Here is a 27,534-nt window from a genome sequence, read left to right on the forward strand (position 1 = left end):
AATGTTTGTTTTTGTCTTTCGAAAATAAGATCTTAAGGAGCTTCATTTCTCTTCCGGTGTTTCTACGGAGACTACTAAAATCCATGGATAACCAGTTGCTTCGTGTTTGGAACTTCTATAAGTTCCCATTCTTTTTCATATATGCCAATATTTTTATTATCATAGGCAAAGATTGACAAGTATTGACAAACGGTTCCATTATGTCTTGTGACCATGTCGTCAGATTGTGGATGGAGAGGCGTAGTTCGAGTTTTTGTAATACCCAAGATTTTCATTAATTCTTACCATAATCCTGATTCAAAATTTTGTCCTTGATCAGAATGCAACTCTAATGGAAGGAAGTCCGTGTCCTGATACGATATGTGTTATTAATCCTTCTGTTAGTATATTTGCTTTTTGATAAGGAAGGGGTGCAATTCCGGGTCATTTTTAAAAATAATATTGCGACCAATAAGTACTTGTTTCCTCTCTCTGTTAGCGGAAGTGGACCGAGAAAATACACTACATACAATTCGTTCAAAAGTTTCTCAGGAAAGATAGTGTGCAATTTTACCACGACTTCTAGTTCTAGGGCCTTTTCTACCGTTACATAAATCGCATATCCAATCTTCTACATCTTGGCGACAACTGATCCAGTAAAATGTGTCTCGAAGTCTGGCCTGTGTTCTTTTGACTCCAAAATGTCGTCCAAAAAGGCTGCTGTGCAATACACTTTTAATGTGTGATTTTGGCAATATCACTTATTGAACTGTATGTACTCAATAGGCACTTTCCCACTTCTGATATAATAGACCATTGGATAGATACAGAGTTTCCCATTGAGTCCACCACGTTTTTATAGTTCTACTGCATTTGGTCATTTCCTTCCAAATAGGTGTTACTCCATTCTTAAGCCATTTTTAACTGTTTAACTATATTTACCTGGAGACTTACTTCTTCGGCTAAAGTTTGAATTGAGATAATTATAATTTTTGCTTTAAGCAATCCTTTGTGAAGGCTGATATAATATTCTACAATAAAAACTGTTCAATCATGCATGTCCAAGTCGACTGTAATACAAAAAGGAGTAAAATTGTGGTGGAGGAAAAAATATGAATTTCGCTCAAAAGTAAAGTACATTTATATTTCACAATATCGAAAAGTGTTGTTAAGAAAAATCCACAAGGAAGAACTTCCTGTAGTTCGCTGTATACCATAATTACAAGTGAAATTTAATAAAAAAATTTCCTCTTAGTAAAAGGTATATTAGTACCTAATATAAAGGTATATTAGTACCTAATATAATTAGGTACTAATATACCTTTTACAGGATAATATATAGAGATATATACATATATAGAGATAACAGAAAGCATAAAGAAATGCGAAATAGGTAAACTTAAAGACAAAGATGGAAATCTTATTGTAGATCTAGAGAATAAAATAAAAAGATGGACAGAATACCTGAATGAATTATTTGAAGACGATAGAAACAACTTAACTCAGATAATCAATGCAACTGGGCCAGACATATTGAAAGAAGAAGTAGAATACGCAATAAGAAACGCTAAAAATGGAAAAGCAAACGGACCTGATGAAATCCCTACAGAACTGCTGAAGCTTTTGAATGATAAATCCGTAACCATAATATTGCATATATTCAATACAATATACAGTACTGGTATAATACCGCAAGAATGGTTGCTGTCTACGTTTGTCACCATACCGAAGAAAACTAAGGCAATGCAATGTTCAGATCATCGAACAATCTCCTTGATGAGTCACCTGCTTAAAATATTTCTTAGAGTCATTCACAACCGAATCTATCAAAAACTAGACATCGATATTAACGATACACAGATGGGATTCAGAAAAGGATTAGGTACAAGGGATGCTCTCTTTGCCTTGAACGTTCTAACACAGAGATGCCTAGATGTTAACCAAGAGGTACACGCCTGCTTTGTAGACTTTGAAAAGGCCTTTGACAAAGTACGCCACAGTAAACTCAAAGAAATCCTGGAGAGTAAGAACATTGACACCAGAGACATACAAATAATATTAAATCTGTACTGGAATCAGCGAGCTAATATAAAAATAGAAGAACAAACATCGGACGAAATAGAAATACGTAGAGGAGTACGACAGGGTTGTATATTGTCACCGCTCTTATTTAATATCTACAGCGAACAAATATGCCAAGAAGCTCTCTCATATGCAAACGAAGGGATAATAGTCAATGGAGAAGTTATCAATAACATTCGATATGCTGACGATACTGTGATAATGGCAAGAACAGCGGAAGATCTACAACATTTAGTTGAAACTATGAATGAGATATGTAATAACTACGGCATAAGGATGAACGTCAAAAAAACCAAATATATGACCTTCAGTAAGAATCCAATAAATGACACTAGTATCACAATAAACGGTACCCAACTTGAAAAAGTAAACGAATACAAATACTTGGGAACCCTTATCAATGAAACAGGTGACCAAAATCACGAGATAAAAAGACGTATTGAAATTGCCAGGTCTACTTTTATAAAAATGAAAAAATTATTTTGTAATCGTGATATTAGTATTCATCTACGAACTAGAATGTTAAAATGCTATGTATTCAGTACTTTGCTCTACGGTATGGAGTCATGGACTCTTAAACAGAGGAATATTAAAAATCTTGAAAGCTTTGAGATGTGGTGCTACCGCCGTATACTACGAATAAGTTGGGTGGATAAAATTACAAATGAAGAAGTAATACGCAGAATAAATAACGAGCCAGAAGTTCTACGGAGTATAAAAAAGAGAAAACTTGAATACTTAGGCCACCTGATGAGAGGACAAAAGTACACATTCCTACAAAATATAATGCAAGGAAAAATCCAAGGACGAAGAAATCCAGGCCGTAGAAGAATGTCCTGGATGAGAAATTTGAGAGAGTGGTTTGGCTGTACCACTAACGAATTGTTCAAAACAGCAGTAAATAAAATTAGAATCGCCCTAATGATATCCAATCTCCGATAGGAGAGGCACTCAAAGAAGAAGAAGATACCTTTTACCAAGAGGATATTTTTTTATTAAATTTCACTTGTTAAGAAAAGTTATTTTAAATTAAACATTATGTTATAATATGTAATTATATAATTATATCTTTCTAATTGAAAGAATTAAAAAAAATTTAAATTTTCCTCAAATTACGGATACCCTTGGATATCTTACGGATATTTTGTTTAAAAATAGTCCTAGAATTTTTTACAATACACCATTTTGAAGTAAAGAAAATAAGCTTTTTTGTACAAGACATCTTGTACTTTTAAATGTACAAGAAAAAAGTCATAGTGAGAAATTTAAAAAATAAGCATTAAAAATATCAAAAATCATTAAAAGCATGAAACCTTGAAAAAGCGTAACTTGCTTAAAAAGAGCGATATAACCTGGAACAATTTTCCTGTAGACATGTTTGTACTAAAAGTGCATAGAACTCACCCTAATTCACCCTGTGCCTAGGGACTAATTCACCCCTTTCTCCAAAACGCACTCATTTAAATGGTAGCACTGGTTAACGTTGTAGTTCGTTTTAGCTCTCTTATTTTGAACATAATCAATAGCCTATTACCTTGATCAGATTCAATCTAAAAATCATATTGGCCACCATATAGCCGATATCAAATTTAAATCCGATTGCACCATTTATATGATACTTCAAAACATCACATTCGGAAGACAAATCCTATTCTTATGACGCTGGGGGCAGCACAAAAATGTTATTTCACACTGTAATTTCAAAATATGCAATATTTTTGTCCGTGAGTGTATATAGGGTGTCCCAAAAGTAGCGGAACGGTCGAATATTTCGCGAAATGAACATTCGATCGAAAAACTGAAAAAGTCGAGTTCAATAATTTTCAAAAATCTATCGAATGACACCAAACAGGATCCCCTACTCTACCCCCTGGAGGAGGGGTGGGGGTTAACTTTAAACTCTTAAATGGAGACCCCCAGTTTTTATTGCAGATTTCGATTCCTTACATAAAAGTAAGCAACTTTTATTTAAGACATTTTTTCGAATTGCGGATAGATTCCGCTATAATAAAAAAAAAACCATAGTATAGATAAATTCTCGAAACGGTCTAATATCTCGAGAAATACACTTCCAAATGAAAAATCAAAAAACATGTGTTTATTATTTTTCAAAATCCTATCGAGTGACATCAAACACGATCCCCCACTCCACACCAGGTGCGGGAGGTGGTGCGGGGGTAACTCTAAAATCCTTAATAAGAACCCCCATTTTTAATGCAGTTTTGCATGCAGTCTTCATGAAAAAATAAGTAAAGCTTGTCGCTCATTTATGCGCTGGGAAGCACGGCGAAGCGAAACACGGCGCGGCGAAGTTTTGAAATGTGCGCTAATGTGTGCACAGTTTTTCGCTTACGTACGGGGAGGTACAGCACGTTTTTCGGTTTGGAATCGAAGGCAGTTGTACTTTGTCGTTGAAGTAGGTGTGCAGACACGTGTTGTACGATAGTTTTTGAAGTAATGACTTCTAGTAGCAGTTCAGAAGAAGACTTTGTTATTGCATGTGCAGTAGCTGAATAATAAGAACATAATATGCAAATCGTAAAAGATAACCTTGGATTCATAACATAAATTTAAAAAGGGAAATTAACGGCGAATTTCACCACCTTCATGAGGATAATTATGCAAATAACTAAATGAGTAATTTTTCAAATCAAACACATTTTAAAACTTTAATTTTCAAACCTTTCTGTTAAGATTTTTCACCTATTTCTTCCCAAATATTATCACGCCTCATCTGTTTGTGGTACTTCTGATCGGAAATATCATAAACTTCTATATAATTTTGGACAATCAAAATAAATGTTTCGTCATCCATACTCTCTTCACTACAGATCGTAGCTACAGGTCTAAATACAAATCCCAATAGAACTACTGAACATGAACATTAGCGATATTAGTGAAGGTTTTTTCGTCGTATAAGGGACACGTCGAAAGTAGTCAACAAACGAAATTCAGAGAAAGTGCAACGCGAAGCGCGCCGAAGAGAATTGCTTCGCCTAGGATTCTACGCAATGCCGCGCCACCACGTGTTAGCGCCTGTGTGCAAAACATTTAATGGCGCCCAAAAATACGCATTTCGTGAACACACCGAATACGTGAACATCATGCGTGGACTGAGGCAAGGCTGTATTTTGTACACTGTAATTTTCAACTTCTCCTCTGAAAGAACATTTATCGAAGCTTTGATGCAGATGACACCATAATATTTGCGGACAACCTAGAAGACATACAAGTCCTTATGAACAAAATCACATATTACAGTCGATAATATGGACTCAATATAAAAGTAATGAAGAAAAAGGTTATGATCATTAGCAAGGAAAAAATAACAGAATGGCAACTCTAAATCAACCAAAACCCCGTAGAAAGAGTGACGCACACAACTACCTCAACACCATAATATGTAAATGAAGAGTGGACTAACAACCAAGCAATAAGAGCGCGCATTGGTAAATAAAGCTAAATCCACCTTCAACCGCATGGGGCCTTTCTTCAAGGGTCACAACCTCTCTCTTGGTACTTATAAAAGTAAGAATGCTGCGATGCTACGTCTTCTCCGTCCTTTTTTATGGTGTTGAATCGTGGACCTTGAACGAAGATATATGCAGAAAATTGAAAGCTTTGAGATGTGGCTATACCGTAGAATTCTTAAAATCCCGTGGACTGACCGGGTCACAAATGAGAAGGCCCTCAGAAAAATGAAGAAGAACCGAAAGGTACTGAACACCATCAAATCTCGAAGTTAGAATACTTTGTACACATTATGCGAAATGAATCCAGATATGCCCCACTACAAACCATCGTGCAAGCAAAAAAATATGGGGAAAGCGAGGTCCAGCAAGAAAAAAAAGATCCTGGTTAAAATACCTCAGAACCTGGTTCAACACAACATCTGTGCAGCTGTTCCGCTCTGCATATCGCGGATTAGCTAAGATAAAGATTGCCACGATAATCGCCAACATTCGTCACGGATAGGCACATCAAGAAGAAGGAACAGTTATTTCCTTTAAAAATATACAGGGTGTAACAAAAATACAGGTCATAAATTAAATCACATATTCTGGGACCAAAAATAGTTCGAATGAACCTAACTTACCTTAGTACAAATATGCACATAAAAAAAGTTACAGTCAATTAAAGTTACAAAATGAAAATCGATTTTTTCGAATATATCGAAAACTATTAGAGATTTTTTATTGAAAATGGACGTGTGGCATTCTTATGGCAGGAATATCTTAAAGAAAAATTATAGTGAAATTTGTGCACCCCATAAAAATTTTATGGGGGTTTTGTTCCCTTAAACCCCCCCAAACTTTTGTGTACATTTCAATTAAATTATTATTGTGGTACCATTAGTTGAATTCAATATTCTTAAAACTTTTTTGCCACTTAGTATTTTTTCGATAAAGTAGTTTTTATCGAGATGAGGCTTATTTCTTAATATGTTTACATAAAAATTTTATGGGGGTTTTGTTCTTTTAAACCCCCCAAATGTTTGTGTACGTTTCAATTAAAATATTACTGCGATGCCATTAGTTAAACACAGTGTTTTTAAAACTTTTTTGCCTCTTTGTATTTTTTCGAGAAGGCACCTTTTATAGAGATGTGGCTTCTTTTTTAATATGGTTCAAAATATACCTAAAAATGTAAATCATACATAAATTTTCATATTATTACCGAGTCTCCATAATCGTACTTAACCATATACAAATATGTGGTGGATTTGACAAATATTCAAAATATCTTGATAAAAACTGTCTTTTCGAAAAAGTACGAAAAAGAGCCAAAAAAGTTTTAAAAACATTGTGTTTAACTAATGGTACTACAATAATAATTTAATTGGAACTTACACTAAAGTTTGGGGGGGTTTAAAGGAACAAACCCCCATAAAATTCTTATGGGGTGTCCAAATTTCACTATAATTTTTTTTTAAGATTGTACTGCCATGAGAATACCACATGTTCATTTTTAATAAAAAATATCTAATAGTTTTCGATATATTGAAAAAAATCGATTTTCATTTTGTAACTTCAAAGGGTTGTAACTTTTTTTATATGCACATTTGTACTAAGTTAAGTTAGGTTAAATCAAACTATTTTTGGTCCCAGAATGAGATTAAATGTATGACCTTTATTTTTGTTACACCCTGTATATTTTAAAATTTTACAAACATCATTATTTAATTCTTTTAACAAAGGCTGAAGCTGTATAATTAATATAATTCTTTAAACAAATCGTCTCCCTCCATAATATACAGGGTGTAACAAAAATACAGGTCATAAATTAAATCACTTATTCTGGGACCAAAAATAGTTCGAATGAACCTAACTTACCTTAGTACAAATATGCACACAAAAGAAGTTATAGCCCTTTGAAGTTACAAAATGAAAATCGATTTTTTCGAATATATCGAAAACTATTAGAGATTTTTTATTGAAAATGGATATGTGGCACTCTTATGGCAGGAGCATCTTAAAGAAAAATTATAGTGAAATTTGTGCTCCCCATAAAAAAATTATGGGGGTTTTGTTCCCTTAAACCCCCCCAAACTTTTCTGTACGTTCCAATTAAATTATTATTGTGGTACCATTAGTTAAACCCAATATTTTTAAAACTTTTTTGGCTCTTAGTATTTTTTCGATAAGGCAGTTTTTATCGAGTTGCGGCTTCTTTTTTAATATGTTTACATAAAAATTTTATGGGGGTTTTGTTCCTTTAAACCCCCCAAATGTTTATGTACGCTCCAATTAAACTATTACTGCGATACCATTAGTTAAACAAAATGTTTTTAAAACTTTTTTGCCTCTTTGTATTTTTACGATAAGGCACCTTTTATGGAGATGTGGCTTCTTTTTTAATATAGTTCAAAATATACCTAAAAATGTAAATCATAAATAAATTTTCATATTATCACTAAGTCTCCATAATCGTACTTAACCATAATATTACAAATATGTGGTGGATTTGGCAAATAGTCAAAATATCTCGATAAAAACTCGACTTTTCGAAGAAGGACTAAGAGGCAAAAACGTTTCTAAAATATTGTGTTTAACTAATGGTACTACAATAATAATTAAATTGGAACGTACACAAAAGTTTGGGGGGGTTTAAAGGAACAAAACCCCCATAAAACTTTTATGGGGTGTCTAAAATTAACTATAATTTTTTCTTAAGATACTACTACCATACGAATGCCACATGTCTATTTTCAATAAAATATCTCAAATAGTTTTCGATATATTGGAAAAAATCGATTTTTATTTTGTAACTTCAAAGGGCTGTAACTTTTTTTATGTGCACATTTGTACTAAGGTAAGTTAGGTTCAATCGAACTATTTTTGGTCCCAGAATATGTGATTAAATTTATGACCTGTATTTTTGTTACACCCTGTATATATGATCATTAAATCTGTTTTTTTTCCAAATTTCTACACAAAAGTTTTAATTGTGAGTTTTCTGTATTGTCGTTAAAATTACCTTCATAAACATTTTAAAGAATTAACATGATTTTCCAATATGAAAATCTTTCGTTTACTGACATTAATGCTTGCTCGAGAACACAATGAAAGAAATTAACTTTGTATGACATTTTAGGATCCAAAATCGGTTCGTCTTTATGTTAGTAATTGAACTGTCCGCTTTTCCCCGAAGCCTTAACTGTGTGACTGGTTGATAACTGGACTCCACGTCCAGTTTCTCTGCAGTTTCATTTGCTGTAGTAATTACATCATTAAATTTGATATTTTTGTCCGGAACTCTAGCAACAATTGTTTTATCTCTTGTAAAGCATTTAAGGCAGCTGCATATTCTTTGTTTTTGATTGAAAAATTTTGCTAACGAAGTTAACTTTCATCAGAACTTTATACCATAGGCATAAGCATGTAGACTGCACAACTGAGCATATGAATGTAAATGTTGCTATTTTATATCCTAAGCATCTCGCTTGATAATTTCAATCACGATCTTTATCCTAATGCGTTATATCACATAAAGCATAATAAATTTCTGACAAATTTTTGTATAATGGCTTTAAAACATCAATTCTGCTGGACCAGCGTGTATTAGATAAATGCTTGTAAAGTGTTGTTTTATGATATCCTAACGTCTGGTAGAAGCTGAAAAAAATAGGTAAGTGTTATTTTGATCCGCCTAACTCTAGTGGCGCCCCTTAATTCTCTTCGTGCCGCGCGTTGCTTCGCATAGATAAGCGCGGTTATATTTAACTACATAAAAAAAATTCGTAGCAAACACCTCCGCGCTTCGGCGTGCTTCGCAGCGCATACATACGCGACAAGCTTAACATTTATTTGAAGCATTTTCTAGAACTGTTGATAGATAGATATTAAATTGTACTTTTCCAATCGTAGCGCCATCTATCAACAATTCTAAAAAATGTTTCGAATAAATGTTACTTATTTTTTCATGAGGAATCCAAATCAGCAATAAAAATGGGGGTTCCTATTTAAGATTTGAAAATTAGTCCCCACCCCACCTCCAAGGGGTGGTGTGTAGGGTGATGTTTTGTGTTATTTGATAGGTTTTTGAAAAATATTATACAGTGATGAGCGCGCTAATAACCGCCAAAATAACGCAAAAGATGGAAAACATATTAAGTTGTGAGATAAAAAGAAATGAAACTAGTGGTAGTGGGAGATTTAGCGATAAAAACCTATAAACTTACATTATATTTGTTGTTTCCCACCTTTAGACGTATCAAAGGAATAAGTCAACTAAAATTGTCACTGTTATAGTGGCAGTTGCCAGACTCGTCCGATACGTCTAAAGGTGGGAAACAATAAGTAGAATGTACATTTATAGATTTTTATCGCTAAATCTCCCACTTCCACTAGTTTCATTTCTTTTATCTCATAACTTAATGTGTTTTTCTGCCGGTTATTAGCGTGTGATAATCACTGTATATGTCTGTGTTCTTTGGTTTTTTCATTTGGAAGTGTATATCTCGAGATATACACCGTTTCTATAATTTACCTATGGTATCACGATAACTGGTTACTCATTCTCCGAAGCAAAACAGCACGCGCAGGAGAGAGAGAACTGGACAGAAATAGTCAAACGACTTACATGACACCACTACATCCTTACGAAGGAGAAAAGATAGAGGACAAGGATCATGATCAATCGTTTTTTCCGATTATGGTGACATCTATCCACAATTTGAAAAAATGTCTTGAATATAAGTTGCTTACTTTTACGTAAGTAATCCATATCTGCAATAAAAACGGGGGATTTATCTTTAAGATTTTAAAGTTACCCCCCTCCTCCAAGGAGTAGAGTGGGGGGTCGTGTTTGATGTCGTTCGATAGATTTTTGAAAACGTATTTTTCAGTTTTTCGCTCCGATGTTCATTTCGCGAAATATTCGACCGTTCCGCTACTTTTCAGACACCTTGTATATTATAATATATATAATAATACATATTTTTTTTTCAGTTTGAGTTTCCAACTAGAAACTATTCCGACTTTAATCGGTCCGAGCTTGCAGAAATCACAGGTCCATCGGATTCCCGCTTTGCATCAGCTGCTTCGGAATATTTCAAGTAAGAGCATTAAACTACCACTTAGGTTTTTGTAAGCATAAAACGGAGGAAAAAGATCCATTCCATACAACATTAAACGTTCAATTACACGAGTAGTTCTTAAACAGCGTTCCGGTCAATATTCAAAGTATTTTTCGGTGAAGTTTAAATTATTTTAAGTTAAGAGTATAAGAACTTACGGATCTATTTATCTTTATTACATACAGGGTATGTATTTGGTAAATAATGGGCCATAACTTAACCTTAGATTCCTGAGGTTAAAATAGGTCGATTTAAGCTAACTTATCTTAGTACGAAAGTTGATAATAACCGAAATACAGGGTGTCAAAGTTAAACTTTTATTTTATTTATTCTTGAATATTTCCTAACAGGCATGGGGTAATAACACGAAATTCGGTAAGCGGGGCAAGAAATCTAAATTCGCCACAAGAATGATGTATTACCCAGAGCGCGCCACATACACCTTTCAGCGCTCATTTAATAAGTTTAGTTTTTTTAGTACCCACTCTACACACTTTTTGAATCAAAACTTTTATTCTCTTAATATCTTTACTTAAAAAAGGTATACTACATTTATCTCGCTAAACTCAACCGTTTTCGAAATAAATGCATTTTAAATCTGCCAGGCAACATCATTTTTTGAATAATATCATGGTAGTTACGTAGATAGGCCCAAAAAATAACTTAAAACCATAAAAATTTACAAAAATGTATCGCAAATTTCTTCAACTGAAATTTGCGATGCAATGACAAAAATATGAGAATGGCACAGTAATTATTTATTATGATTTTAAGTTTATTTTTCGGGTGTAACTACAATGATATTATACAAAAAATCATGTTTTATCGCAGATTTAAAACGCGATTATCTCGAAAACAGTTGAGTTTAGCGATATGAATGTTGTATACCTTTTTTAAATAAAAATTTTAAGCGCATGAAAGTTTTGATTTAAAAAGTAGAGTGCGGGATATAAAATTTTAACGTATTAAATGAACGCTGAAAGACGTATGTGGCGCTCTCTGGGTAATACATCATTTTTGGTGGGGACCTTAGATTTCTCATCCCAAAAAACCCCCATTTACCAAATTTCGTGTTGTTATCCCATGCCTCTCAGGAAATATTCAAGAATAAATAAAATAAAAGTTCAAATTTGACACCCTGTATTTCGGTTATTATCAACTTTCATACTAAGATAGGTTAGCTTAAATCGACCTATTTTAATCTCAAGAATCTAAGGTGTGGCCATTCTTTACCAAACACCCTGTATAGGTCAGTAAATGAGGGTGAAATGCAGAGATACCGGGTAATTTTCCCAGTCACCAACTAATTGCATGAGAATTTGGATTTAGGTTCGCCTTACCCTCTACTTCACTAATGGAATTCTACCGTTGGTTGCTTCTACTTATGGGGTAAAAGCCACCCCTTCTCGAGGGTGAAAAAATAACTCAAAAAAGAGGTATTTTATCGAGAAAAATACTGATAGGCTACACAAAAATGTAGCCGATCAACATACGAAAAAAATGATGTATGTATGAAGTCTGTACACCTAGTAAAAGCAGCATTATAGCTCATGAATAGTAGGTTCTTATTCGTCAAATTACAAATCGATAATTGCAACGTGAAATAACCAAAAAATTATGTCTTTTTCGGGAAAAACTCATTAAAACATTTTTACAGTGTTTAAAAAAGCTTTATTTTTAAACGCTTTTATTTAGTTCAATAGTTTGCTTCAAATCTTTAGACGTTAATTTGACTGCCTTTTCTTCTATGCAAATGAATAAAAATTTTCAGAAATATGCATTCTCGGGAACAATACACGAATAGTCAATAAAAAATTTTTTTCATATTTATTAATTGTTTAAATAAAAAAACGATTTTAATGGAAAACGCTTAAATTCTCTTGTTTTTTACAATGTAAAAACTTAAAACTTTTACGGATTGTATAGCTAATTATATAAACAATACATTATTTCACTTTTTACATTAATTGTTTACGTTATGCTTCATTAATAAACAATAAAGTTTCAAATTTTTTGCCGATTCCGACTACTATTCATGTTAGTACATCATATGTTTTATACATATTTTAATAAAAATGACGATATATTTTAATGTTTGAAAAGTGCAAGACTAAAAAGTGAAAAATAAAAAAATATGAAACAAAAAATTTTTAAGAAACGCTTTTCTTTAGTTACGAGTGACTAAAATTATAATCAAAAAATCAACTAAATATAAACTAAACTTATAAAAAAATCAACTAAAAAGCAAAAAATAAAAAAAATTGAAAATAATCTAACACATTCGTTAAATAAAAGCGTGGGGTGAAAACCGTTTATTCAATGAACATGCGCCACGCTTTTCTTTGACTGATGTGTTAGATTTTTTATTTTTTTTATTTTTTGCTTTTTAGTTGATTTATTTATAATATTTTTAATTTTAGTCACTCGTAACTAAAGAAAAGCGTTTCTTAAATTTTTTTTTTATATTTGTTTGTTTTATGTAAAAATTTGTAGCCTTAGAATTAAGCAAATTACGCTCAAAATAAAGTTGGTCCCTTTTTTTGGTAAAAAAAAATCGTAAAAATCTACCCCTAATTAGCATTCCAAATAAAATGATGAATTATTGATCATTACCTACTGTTTTACAATTTCCTTTACTTTCATATGTATTGTTTATATTACGATCTGTAAGTGTTGTCAGTCCAAAGTGCTTTTTTTTGAAAGGGTTGTAGTTAAAAGGGCCTTAACAAGTCAGTCACTAATCAGGAATGTATGCAAATTTAAACAGCCATATCTTTAACCAATTTTTGTCTTACAGAAAAACAAAAAAATTCAAAATATTCAGTGTATTGGAAAACCAACTATAGAATTATAAATGTCTAAATATTTTATGTTGTCAAAGGCCACACTTCCAATCAAATAACTTCCGGTTCCTCAAAAAAATCGCAATTCCACTTATTTCTGAAAAATCACCTCCACTTCCGCCCTTTCCAAAGTTGTAGAAAAGTACCGCCACGACGCTCTCTCGCTCTTAGCATTTTTTCACCGTTCATACTCAAAAAAGTTTAGTTCTCATTCCCTCTCGATTACGTATTACAAGAGCAAAGTAGTTAGTGCAGTGTATAATTGCATCCCCACAAGAAGAGGAAACTGAACCAGTCCCCTACATCCAAAATCGTGTAAGCTGTAAGTACCTAAAATACCTATTGTAACGAAAGAGAACTCTTGACCGACCCCCCGTATAACAGTACACAAATCGAGACTTGTAAGAATGACGTAATCGAATGTTCGAGGCGGCGGCAGAGGGGTAAAGAACGGTGTTCGAGAACGTACCTCAGGTAGGCTGGCCGAGCTGATAGCTGGAGATGGGCGTGGATTGTTCTAGAATAACGGCTGGGCTATAAATACGAATATATTTTGTAAATAGATTTAGTTTTCAGCTAGAGTTTGTAAAAGAAAACTTGTATAACTAAATAATTAATAAAGTCGTATATAAATACGAAATTGCTCGTATTGTTACAGTGGTGTCCGGTGTTCGGTGTTCGGTAAGCCTAACGCGGTTAACTTAGTGCGATATAAATAAGTGAATTAGAGAAAGACTTTAAAAGGCTTTTGAACTTTATTCGTCGGGGAAAAATCGGAGTGCGTTAATTGTTCGGTATTCGGAAAGACTTTTAAAAGACATTTTGAAAAGTACGTGTGTGCCGACCAAGGATGTTGCTAGAAGAACTTTCTGTAAAACAGCTCCGTGAACAATTAGAAGAGTACGAGTTAGACACCAGTGGGTCCCAGAAAGTCCTGAAAGCACGACTCGAGGAGGTCCTCAAGAAGAATGAAGATGACCCAAAGACCTTTCACTTCCAGTCAGAGGAAGAAGCAATCTTATCGAAATTCGAAAGTGTTTCTCAAAAGATCGATGAAACTTCTAAAAATAGCGACGAGAAATTTAGAATGTTTCTCAAGTAATGAAAGACGTTTGTAGACAGAACGACGAGAAATTTAAAGAAGTTTCTAGAACATTCGATAAGATACAGAAAAGTGTAAACAACAATAAAGAAATGCTAGAAGAGAAGATCAAACAATTAGAGAGCATGATAACCGATACCAAAGTACAACCATCAGTGGAAGGCAAGATTGAAGGTAGAAGAGGTTTGGGTAGAAAGAAAAAATCCTGGCTGAGAAACTTGAGATAATGGTTTCAAATACCAGAAGCTGGGAACATAATACATGCGGCACAAAACAGAGAAACCTATCGTTTGATGGTCGCCAACCTTCGGTAGAAGACGGCACATAAAGAAGAAGAATATACAGAATTAAGAAGTTGCCAAAGGGTAAACCAAAAGTTATTCACATAAATCGTCTTGCACCATATGCTGGCTCCAATGAAACAGAAGAAGCCCGAGTCCTCCATCAGGAAATGAAAGATGCCGCACAGCTAAGTTTTAAGGAATTTATGTCAAATTACGCAGAGAGAAAGAGTGCTAGATTCGGCGTGACAACAGAAGTTCAGCAAGATCTGTTTCGTGTTCCAGAAGACTTGTGTCTTGCCCACTGTGTTGCCCAAGACCTTGAGATGACTAAAGGAATCTCGTCCGTATTCAATAGAAAGTTTGGCCGCCTGGACGAGTTAAGAAATCAGCGGCCTAAAATTGGAAGAGTACTGCGATTGGAAGATGGTCCTCGATCTTTAGTGTATATGGTGACCAGGAAGTATTATACGGACACGCCAAGCTACGAGAACATATAGCGTGCTCTAACTAATTTGAAGAAAATCGTGTGTAATTATGACATCAAAAATTTGGCTTTACCAAAAATAGGCCATACAGTAGAAAATCTGGATTAAAAAATTGTGAGAAGCATGCTTGACAGTGACGTTTTAAGGCATCATGGGGCCCTAGGCGGCCGTAAGAAGTAGACCCCTTTATATCGACCATTTACTTAAAACAAATTTATAGATATTTATGTTGTTTTGGGAAGTAGTTACTCCAAAAATAAATTACGGCAATGTAAAAAATATCATTTTTCTTTTTTTTACATTTTGCAACAACTTCTCATTAATATTCCATAGCTAATATGGCAAAGAAAAAAAGGGATATTGTGTCGATATGTGATTTTACCCTGTGTATGAGTGCCACCCCTTCGGGGGTGAAAAAACATACATTCAAAATAATGGATGTAATCTGATTACTTCTAAGTAACTTTTGTTCTATCGAGTTTTTTCACTAAATCAATACTTTTTGAGTTATTGCGAGTGAATATGTTCATTTTTCAACAAAAAAAAAAACACCTTTTTACACGGTTTTTCGCAAATAACTCCAAAATTAAGTATTTTATCGAAAAAATATTCATTATATATTCTTTCTTAAAAATATAGCGGATAGTAAATTAAAAAAAAATGGTGTATGTATGAAGTATGTAGACCCAGTATAAGCAGAACTGGAGCTGTACTCTGGGCTAATTAGCAAAATTCATGGGAAAGATATTTACCAGCAATTTTATTGCTGGAGTCGAATTATAAGATCCTATATATTAATAATATAGGTATGCAAAGTCCGCAGATAGTGTGCTACTTTTTTATAAACAATATGGCGCCGACAAATCGTATTTTTTTCAATTATTGCTCTATAACTCCGAAGATTTTAACTTTACAACAAAAATAACCAAATAAAAATTCACCGCTATTAAATTATGCATAGAAATATGTTTTTCACGATTTGCTCCGACGAAAATTTTCCTCGGAAAATGCGGGTTTTCCTAACAAAAACTCTAATTTTCAAATAAAGTTTTAGGTAAGTAATTATTAATCAATAATTAAATAACTTAGTGACATCAAAGCTTTCTTGGTATAGATTGTAATTCTAGAAGCCGGTGAAAATTAAACGAATATTTTAGCAACAATTCAATTGTTAATTAACAATTTACGATCGCAATAATAACCAAAATAATCATGATACATTGATAAAACTTATAAAGATTATAAAGATGAGATGCTTATTTAATATTTTATTGACAAAATATAAATTTTTCTTTTTTTTTGCATAATTTTTAAATTTTGAAAAAAAAATGTTTATAATACGCTGGTCTAATTAGTAAAGTACAAAGAAAGGTTATTTACCAGCAATTTTATTGCTGGAATCGAATTATAAGATCCTATAGGTATGCAAAGTCGGCAGATAGTGTGCTACTTTTTTTATAAACAAAATGGCGCCGACAAATCGTATTTTTTTCAATTATTGCTCTATAACTCCAAAGATTTTAACTTTACACCAAAAACACTCAAATAAAAATTCACCCCAATTTAATTCTACATAGAGGCATGTTTTCCCGATTTGCTCCGACGAAAATTTTCCTTGAAAAATATGGGTTTTCCCAACAAAATCTCGAATTTTCAAATAAATTTTTTGGGCCAGTAATTATTTATCAATAATTATATAGCTTGGTGAAATAAAAGCTTTCTTGGTATAGATTATAAAGTCAGAAGCCGGTGAAAATGAAATGAATATTTTAGCAACAATTCAATTGTTAATTAACAATTTACAGTCGCAATAACAACCAAAATAATCATGAGACATTGATCAAACTTAGAAAGATTATAAAGGTGTGATGCATATTTAATATTTTGTCGACAAAATATAAATTTTTCATTTTTTTGCATAATCTTTAAAAATTGTTATAAACAAATTAACATTTCTCAGAAATTGTTTATTATATTCTAATTTTAAAAAATACTTAAAATGCGTATTTCATAGGTCTTGAAAATGAATGCTTTAAAAAATTTTTCCAACCATTTGCAAAAAAGTTATGAAACATCAAAGTAAATATACGATATATCCGTTGTCTATAATTTATTTTAATTGTTTCAAAGCTTAAAAGTGAGTCTATGGTACAATCTAATTAGTCACAAAGAATGTCAAGAATTAGTGCAATGGTTATATTTTAATCAAAGATTAAAAATACTTTTTTTTGTAATTTTTAGCGCAAAAGTAGGCCTGATACGGAGTCGGAGCTAAAATGTTCACTCGAAGCGACTGACACGCGGCACGCATTATTTATTAAAAGTGTACGTCGCGCGGCCGGTCGTCGCTCCGAGTGAAAATTTTAGCTACAGTACTGTATTAGTCGACTTTCGCGCGTGTAAATTACAAAAAATATATTTATAATATTTAATTAAAATATAACCGTTAACCTTATAATCGATATTTTTTTGCAAATAATTAGCTTGTACTTTAAACTCACTTCTACGCTTTGAAAGAATTAAAAAAAATTATAAACACCGTAGTAATCGTATGTTTACTGTGCTGTTTCATAACTTTTTTGCAAATGGTTGCAAGAAAGTTTTAAAGCATTCATTTTCAAGATATTTGAAAAGCGCATTTTAGCTATTTTTTAAAATTATAATATAATAAAAACTTTCTGAGAAACGTTAATTTGTTTATAACTATTTTTTTTAAACATTTAATGATTATGCAAAAAAATAAAAAAATAATATTTTGTCGACAAAATGTTAAATATGCATCTCATCTTTATAAGATTTCAAAGTTTGATCAGTGTATCATAATTATTTTGGTTATTACTGCGACCGTAAATTATGAATTAACAATTGAATTGTTGCTAAGATCTTCGTTTAATTTTCACCAGCTTCTGGAACTATAATCTAAACGAAGAAGGCTTTTAAGTCTCCAAATTATTTAATTATTGGTAGATAATTACTTATCTAAAACTTTATTTGAAAATTAAAGATTTTGTTGGGAAAACCCGCATTTTCTGAGGAACATTTTCGTCGGAGCAGATCGGGAAAAACACGTTTCTATGCAGAATTTAATCACGGTGAATTTTTATTTGAGTGTTTTTGTTGTAAAGTTAAAATCTTCGGAGTTATAGAGCAATAATTGAAAAAACACGATTTTCGGGCGCCATTTTGTTTATAAAAAAAGTAGCACACTATCTGAGGACTTTGCATACCTATATTATTAATATATAGGATCTTATAATTCGATTTCATCAATAAAATTGCTGGTAAATAACTTTTCCCAAAAATGGCCTATTCTCCGATAATCAGCCCAGACGACTAATGAAAAGTAGATTCTTATTCGACAAATTCCAAATCAAATATTTCGACGTAAATTACCAAAAATGAAGCACTTTTCGGTGAAAAATCATCACAACTTTTTTAAAGTGTTAAAAAAGTTTTATTTTTGTTTTTTTAACAAGTTTCAAGTATCAAAATTATTGCTTAATTTTGTAAAGCTTAAAATAATGTTGATTTCTTTTTTTGGCACAAAAATCTTGAAAATTTATGAAAATCTTGAAACAACTTATAAGTATATTATTTATATTATCTGTAAGTTTCACCGGTTTATAGTGCTTATATTTCAAAACATTGGGATTTAAAGTAAAACAAATTTTTTGGAATTTTGAAAACAAAAGTCATTTTTTTTTCAAAATAACTTAAAAATTATTAGTAGTACCAAAAATCTTAAAAATTAAAAAATATAGGTTTTGATTTTCTGAATATTTCAGATTTTTGCTTTTTTGGAAGATAAAAATTGGTTAAGATATGACTGTTCAAAATTTGCATACCCTGGGTAGAGAATTTTTCATTTATTAAAAATTAATAAATGAAAATAGTTTCTATTCTTGTGGGATTGGTACTCACCGAATGGACCGCAGACGTTCGGATACAATTAGCGTCTCTTGGCAAAAACAATGACGACTTTGTTAAATAACAAGTCATTTACTCAACACACACACTACCCACTACACTAGGTACCTGATTGGAAAAATCCACTGTACCATGCCAATGGCCATTAGTTGTCGAGGCAATAAGCCAAATAAAAAAAAAATTGTATAAACTCGTGATTAGTGCCTTGTTCAAGCCCTTTCTACTACAGCCCTTTTATAAATAAGCAGTTTATACCGATAAAACTTACAAAGCATATAAACAATACATAAGTAAAGTAGCTTGTGAAGCGGTAAGGATTAATTTCATTTGGGATGCTAATTAGGGGGTTATTTTCACCAGTTTTTTTTTTACCCAAAAAATGGGATCAACTTTATTCTGAGCGTATCTTGCTTACTTTTTATGACAGAGATTTTTTTAAAAAACAAGAATGCTAAAACATTTAAACAAGTTATGATGAGTTTTCAATGAAAAGTGCTTCATTTTTCATTTTTTGATTATTTCACGTTGAAATATTCGATTTGGAAGTTGACGAATAATAAGCAACTTTTCATTAACTACAACTCTGCTTCTACTGGGTCTACAGACTGTACACGTACACCATTTTTTCAATCTTGTAAAAGCTATATTTTTGCTAAGAATATTTTTTCGATAAAATACTTACTTTTTGAGTTATTTGCGAAAAACCGTCTAAAAACGTGTTATTTTTTGTTGAAAAATGAAGATATTCACTTGCAAGTAACTCCAAATGTATTGACTTGATGAAAAAACTCTATTGAACAAAAGTTGCTTTAGAATTAGTCAGTTTATCCACTTCCGGGCGTATTTTGACGGTATATTTTTTCACCCTCGAGAAGGGGTGGACTCAAACGTAGAGCAAAAACACACATTGGCACAACATCACTTTTTTATTTGACATGTTAGCTATGCTTATACCAAATTTCATGTCAATCAAAGCCCTTGTTTCAAATCCAAAGGTTTTTTAAAATCCGGAGGTTTTGCAATATTTTATCGTGAATGAATGGACTATAAGGCCCATCGGTGGGTAGAAATTGAAAAATAAACGTACCATACCAAAATAATTATCAGTTTTTATCAAAATTTGCTTACAAAATTGATTACCAAATTGAGGGAATGATTAGAACATGGAATATAAAAATGCCTTGGAAGATACATGCTTCATTTGTCTTGAAGTCGATTGTATTTTTCTAATATTTGACAGAAGACAAAGCAAAAAACTGAGTTTGATTGGAAATCATAAATTAACCATTTTCTTTTTTTTTGTCTCAGTTAGCCCTAAGTATTTGTTTTTTTTACCATTTTATTTTTTTTAATAACTGCTTAAATAATTAAATATTAATTAATGCATTTGTGTGGGATGCGGGCCCCGTCAAGTGCCGGGCCCTAGACGGCCGCCTAATCCGCCTAATGGTTAATCCGGCACTGATGCTTGAAGGGGTCTTCAGAGAATTACTGTGTCTTGCATGAACCCGAAGACGTCGTACCCTTCAAAGACAGTAGACTGTTATTTTTTCTTGAAGGGTGTATGCAGAGCTGGAGAGTCGTGTACATTCCGCCATCCTGGGCCTTCATCTAGAGTTGCTGATCGGGAAGCTCAGATCTTAGGGGAGCAGTGTAACGAAAGAGAACTCTTGACCGACCTCCTGTATAACAGTACACAAATCCAGATTTATTTTACGTACATCTTTTCACACTTAAAAAGGGGTGACTTTCACCCACCTAGTAAAAGCAACCAACGGCACAAGTCTACAAGTGAAGTGGAGGGTAAGAGGAACCTACATCCAAACGTTCAAGCAAACTCGTCGTGACGAGGAAAATTACACTCCAAATCGGTCATTTACTGGCCTAATAAGTTTTTCTTTCTATTCATTTTGTATTAGTGTTGATATTTCACAGATTTATTTATAGACAAGGTGAAAACGGCGGGTCCGTTGGGAAAAATATTCCCATGAGATTTTTTTACATAATCACATTCGTGAGACATCCCAGAATATGGTTCAAGAAGTCGCCCACGTGAAAAGTGGTTCAATTTTTTTTAATAAAATTTCAAAAATCAATATTTTTGGCTCGGACAATTTTTTGTGGATTTTTTGGACCATTCTGGATAAAAAAAGGTCTCTTATAATTTTCCTCTAAAGAAATGACTCTTTTTAAGACTTAATAACTCGGTTAAAAATTATTATGAAAGTTAGATATTGACTTAATCAAAATTTAAAGCCTCCGCTACATGATTCTGAAGAAATCTGTGTTATAAATTTATCATTAAGCTGTTTTTTTTTTATTACTAACAATGGGCGGTTAGATCGTATTAACGCGGCTGTAAATGTGTATAATATATCATTTTTGGTGGCGAATTTAGATTTCTCGTCCCAAAAAATCCCCGCTTACCAAATTTTGTGTAATTATCCCGTGTGTTAGAAAATATTCAAGAATAAATAAAATAAAAGTTTAACTTTACACCCTGTATTTCGGTTATTATCAACTTTCGTACTAAGGTAAGTTAGCTTAAACCGACATATTTTAACCTCAGGAATCTAGGGTTAAGCTATGGCCCATTCTTTACTAAACACCCTGTATACAGTGTGTCACATTTAAGATGAAGACACCCTTATATTTCGGCTATCAAAATAAATACAGATTTGAAATTTTGCAGTCATTCATTTTGATGGTTTACATTTTTTAAGATAGTCAACTGAAATTTAAATTTTAAACGCGACCTACTGCGAATTCACAAACAGGACGAATTTTCAATATTTTGTTTCGCGTTAGAGATATCGCAAAAAGTTATTTGGAAAAAATGTTACAAATATTATTCAAAATGTTACAAATATTATTCTAACCCCACCTACCAAATTTCATGACAAAATTCGAACTTTTCGTATTTTTAAGAATTGGTAGTCAGGATCCTAAAACATGCAATTGGCAGTCCCGAGATGCAGCTCGGCACAACCAATGTCAAAGGCGCAGAAAAATCTAGCCTATAGTCTGTTCGCTAAACTCAGACGCAACTTTCTAGATATTTTAGTCGGTAATTTTGCCAATTTTAGTAAAATTGGCAAAAAATAATTACTAAATAGTTAATAATCACTAAATAGTTAGTAATAAAATTTTGCAAAAATTGGCAAAAAACAAAAAAACTATCGACTAAAATATCTAGCCAGTTGCGTCTAAGTTTAGCGAACCAACTATACCTATAGCCCGAAAATATTGGAAATTATCGCCACCACGGCCAGGCAAGCCACAATAATTACAGCCCTGTGCTTAGAGTAAAGAGTGAGACCAAAGCGAATTCTGTTCGGCTACTTATAAAAGCGCCTACCCTAGGGTAGAGCCGCCGTAGTAGCGCTACGCTACGGGGAGCGTACAATAAATATTACAACTTCGGAGATAAATTAAAAAGTAGCTTTAATTTATTTTAGATTTTTAGATACTTAGGTATTGTACCAAAATTTATAAATTTCCATTTTGAAATAAGTAATTTATATTAATAAATAATTTATTATTGTACATTTGAAGAGGTTAGGCAGCGCCTACCTTGCCTACCCTGACGGGCCGCCCCTATGACACAATTGCAATTTTTTATCTAATAATACTCGAATTATCTATTAATACTCGTCCTTGTCTGGGGACCCAAAGTCAGAACTGCAAATATTCCTTTATTTAACTGAATTATTATATTTATTTTTATAAATATAAACCCAAATAAACTTTATTGATTTACAAAACCAAATAAACAATAAATTCAAATAATAACCAACAAATGAGCTAATGGCACTATAATTTAAAATCATAAACGTCAAAATTCATAGTAAATAAGGTATCACCGCCATGCCATATTGTTTATCCTTGTTTAGCTTATTGTGGTTTCTATGGACAAGCGGCTTTTTGCGATACTGGCTCTGTGAGTAAAAATGAGACCTAGTATAAAAAGTAATTCGTGAATAATTTTATGCATGGGAGAAGTTAGAGTGAAATAACTTTATATAAATGAATATATAGGGGTATACCTGCCGTAATCCTCTTTTAATATTAAGAACCTGTGATTCCAAAGCGTCTACTAGCACTAATGTTGTTTGTCTCCAATACAAATTTGCAATTATGCGAACGCCTCTACCATCTAAGCCAAGATCTCTTAGAACTTCAATCAATATTGAATGCTTAACACGATCAAATGCCTTTTAGAAGTCAATAAAACAACAGTATATGTATTACACAGCATTTTTTATTTTCAGTCGAGCTATTCTGGAGCTTCACCAAAGCGAAGGACTCCACGATTTGGGTGCCATCAAATGGGACATTGCGCTGTGCCTTTTAGCTGTTTACGTCATTTGTTACTTTTCGCTGTGGAAAGGAATTTCCACGTCGGGGAAAGTGGTGTGGTTTACGGCTTTATTTCCTTACGCCGTTCTGTTGATACTTTTAGTTCGGGGGATCACTCTGCCTGGGTCCGCGGAAGGGATTCAGTACTATTTGAATCCCAATTTTAGTGCTATTGGATCTGCAGAAGTAAGTATCTTTGAACACAATACATATTATTATATAGTGTGGAAGGCACTTACGGAATAAAATTATTTCTGTCCTTGTTTCAAAAAATTACAAAAAACACTGAGATCCGTCGATTTTTAAGAGGAAAGGAACATTTTGACGCCCGTCAAAATTTTCAATGTATTTTAAATGTAATCATTTTTTTCGAATCCTGAGAAAACTAATAAGTATTTTTGAAAAATTTAAACGCAGAATGAAATATTACTTTATTATCGAGGGCCGAAAGCTCTCGGTATTTCTTTTGAATAAGATATTTGAAATTAAAAAACACACTAAATTTTCTCTTAGTTTTTCACCCCTGTAACTTATTAAAATAAGCATTATAGAAGTTTTTAGGAACTTTCAGCCCTCGGTAATAACGTAAACCTTCATTCTGCGTTTAAATTTTTCAAAAATACTTATTAGTTTTCTCAGGATTCGAAAAAAAAATGAATCCCATTTAAATAGCATTGAAGCCGAAAGTTCGTACCCATCCCCTTAAATAAAAATGTGCACTTTCTAAACATAAATTTAACTGTACAAGGTAATTCATGCAAGTCTAGCAGAGTAAATAAGCTTTATTTTTAATAGAGCATCCTGTATATTTTTATATTTTTAAAAGCTGCTTAACAACCTGATTTCAACTAACTATACCATATAGAGTGTGTTATGAATAATATAGGGAGAAATTTTGAAAATCTAAAGTATGGAAACCACTTTGGAAAAAAATTGTTTGTGTCCTTATTTTAGAATTATATAAAAACACTGGAACATGTCAACTTTTAAATTCAAATGGGCGCTTTACAAACGTAAATTTAAATATACAGGGTGACTCACGCAAGTACAGCATAATCCATAATGTTTCGTTTTTATGGATCACCCTGTATAATTTTATGCTCTTAGAAGTTACTTTACAACATCATCTCAAAAAAATATATTATATAGTGTCCATTATGAAGAATACAAGATGAAATTTTGAAATTATTTAAAAAATTTGTCAAGACTTTAAATACAAAACCCAATATATTTATACTTAGTTTAGAAAACGTGTGATTACGAAATAACGAATTTATTCCTTTCATTTGCAACATGCTGTACACAAAAATCGACGGGTCTCGGCGGTTTTCATAATTTTTGAAAACAAGGACAGAAATAATTTTTCAGCATGGGATGCTGAAATAGTTATATGGAGATGGTGGTCCAACTCTGAATCGAATAAAATCAAAAACTGCCTTTATTATTTTTCATCTTTACTCAGATTTGAGTATTCTTGTTCCCATGATCATTTTTCAGTGCGTCATTAATTATGACGTCATATACTGTATTGGGTGTGTCGAGACTTATTTCATGTAATTATTGACGAATCTGACAGATGCCAGAATCGTACTTAGCCATAGGTGAAAAGCTTGTGGAATTAAATTAATTAGTAATTTAGTAGATTTGATTTTTACACAATATGTTAACATGTAGGTATTTTTTTATAAAGGAGAATAAAATTAAAAAGTAAACAATATTGTTCATTAAATTTATAAATATGGAAACATTAAAAAATGACACAACACTATCCATAAACTGGGTTTTTATCTTCTTCTCTAGGTGCTGTCTCCGCTTCAAAAGTTGGCAATCATCAGAGCGATCTTTATTTCTGAAACCGCGGCTCTAAATAATTCATTGTTATTACATCCAAACCAGTTCCTAAGGTTCTTCAGCCATGAGTTACGTCTCCTTACTATGGATCTTTTTCTTGCATAATGACCTGGAGTATTAGAATATATTTATTCTAACGAACTAAATTCTAAACCAAAATACAAAACTAACTTTTAACGAACTAAATTCTACACCAAAACACAAAGTAATGCACAAAAACGTTACGAAACACAAGGGAAGTCGAATTCGAAATTTCAAAATGACAGGTACACAAAATACTGACTTGACAAATAACCGTCACTTGACTCTTTGACACTTCTAAAAAATGGCCAAAATGGACGAAGTTTTCGTCAAATGTTCGTAATACGTGTATTTGATTGGCTAGAAAAAACGCGCATTCTAAATATCAACGAATCAAACGTAGGTTAGGAATAGACATCTTATGTATATAACTATTGTAATGCTGCATTATTTTTGTATTTAATCACGGAGCCACCGCTTTTTCCGTCTCATCTAACTTAATTCATTAGAGAGAAATCGAAAAACTGTGACGCACTGAAAAATGATCATGAGAACAAGAATATTTAGAAATTGTCTTTCGGTTCTTTTCCTATACGGAGAGAAGGTAAATGCGTGGCCAAAGTGTCCTCTATTTGCTTTCCTGAAAAACCTGAGATACAGGATGCAGCCAGAAAGCAGTTTATTAGCGAAAAGTGTTAGATTTAAAATACTGTTTATTATATTTTTAATTTCAATTATTCTAATTGTTTAAAAATTAGTAAACTTTGTATCTAGGGCTTTTCGTTGTTTTCCTCGTATTGCGAGGGATGTTGCTAGATTGCGTCTCAAAACCTGGAATCATTGTATCCCGATGGTTTCCCTTAAGTAGGCAGGGTTGTTGATATTCGCTTCAGAGTTGTGACTGCATAGCTTCACTGAAGATGTATGGGATGCTGAAATAGCAATATGGAGATGGTGGTCCAACTCTGAATCGAATAAAAACAAAAACTGCCTTTAATATTTTTCATCTTTACTCAGATTTGAGTATTTAGAAACTGTCTTTCGGTCCTTTTCCTAGACGGAGAGAAGGTAAATGCGTGGCCAATGTGTCCTCTATTTGCTTTCTCCTATTTTCGTCGTCTCTTCTGCTTATATATTGTCAAAGCCAGAGATACAGTATGCAGCCAGAAAGCAGTTTATTAACGAAAAGTCTTGGATTTAAAATATTGTTTATTATAGTGTTATTTCAATTATTCTAATTGTTTATAAAGTAGTAAACTTTGTATCTAGGGCTTTTCGTTGTTTTCCTCGTATTGCGAGAGATGTTGCTAGATTGCGTCTCAAAACGTGGAATCATTGTATCGCGATGGTTTGCCTTAAATAGGCAGGGTTGTTGATATTCGCTTCAGAGTTGTGACTGCATAGCTTCACTGAAGATGTATGGGATGCTGAAATAGCTATATGGAGATGGTGGTCCAACTCTGAATCGAATATAAACAAAAACTGCCTTTATCTTTTCCATTTTTACTCAGATTTGAGTATTTAGAAACTGTCTTTCGGTCCTTTTTCTAGACAGAGAGAAGGTAAATGCGTGGCCAATGTGTCCTCTATTTGCTTTCTCCTATTTTCGTCGTCTCTTCTGCAATATATTGTAAAAGTCAGAGATGCAGTATGCAGCCAGAAAGCAGTTTATTAGCGAAAAGTGTTAGATTTAAAATATTGTTTATTATATTTTTAATTTCAATTATTCTAATTGTTTAAAAAGTAGCAAACTTTGTATCTAGGGCGTTTCGTTGTTTTCCTCGTATTGCAAGAGATGTCGCTAGATTGCGTCTCAAAAGGTGGAATCATTGTATCGCGATGGTTTCCCTTAAGTAGGCAGGGTTGTTGATATTCGCTTCAGAGTTGTGACTGCATAGCTTCACTGAAGATGTATGGGATGCTGAAATAGCTATATACAGATGGTGGTCCAACTGTCAATCGAATAAAAACAAAAACTGCCTTTAATATTTTTCATCTTTACTCAGATTTGAGTATTTAGAAA

At 32.7% G+C, this 27,534-nt stretch overlaps 1 protein-coding gene across 2 annotated transcripts in view; it reads left to right on the top strand.

Moving 5' to 3' along the window:
- The window catches only part of LOC114329331 (sodium-dependent dopamine transporter), a 333,781-nt gene that overhangs the window by 234,820 nt on the left and 71,427 nt on the right, over nt 1-27,534 (top strand). For both annotated transcript variants that reach the window (XM_028278387.2, XM_028278388.2), the window contains exons 5-6: nt 10,512-10,618; nt 23,552-23,825. In XM_028278387.2, the coding sequence (XP_028134188.1) occupies nt 10,512-10,618; nt 23,552-23,825 (381 nt within the window). The remainder of the gene's footprint in view (nt 1-10,511; nt 10,619-23,551; nt 23,826-27,534) is intronic.

The sequence above is a fragment of the Diabrotica virgifera genome, chromosome 4 (assembly GCF_917563875.1).
Source record: "Diabrotica virgifera virgifera chromosome 4, PGI_DIABVI_V3a".
Lineage (NCBI taxonomy): Eukaryota > Metazoa > Arthropoda > Insecta > Coleoptera > Chrysomelidae > Diabrotica > Diabrotica virgifera.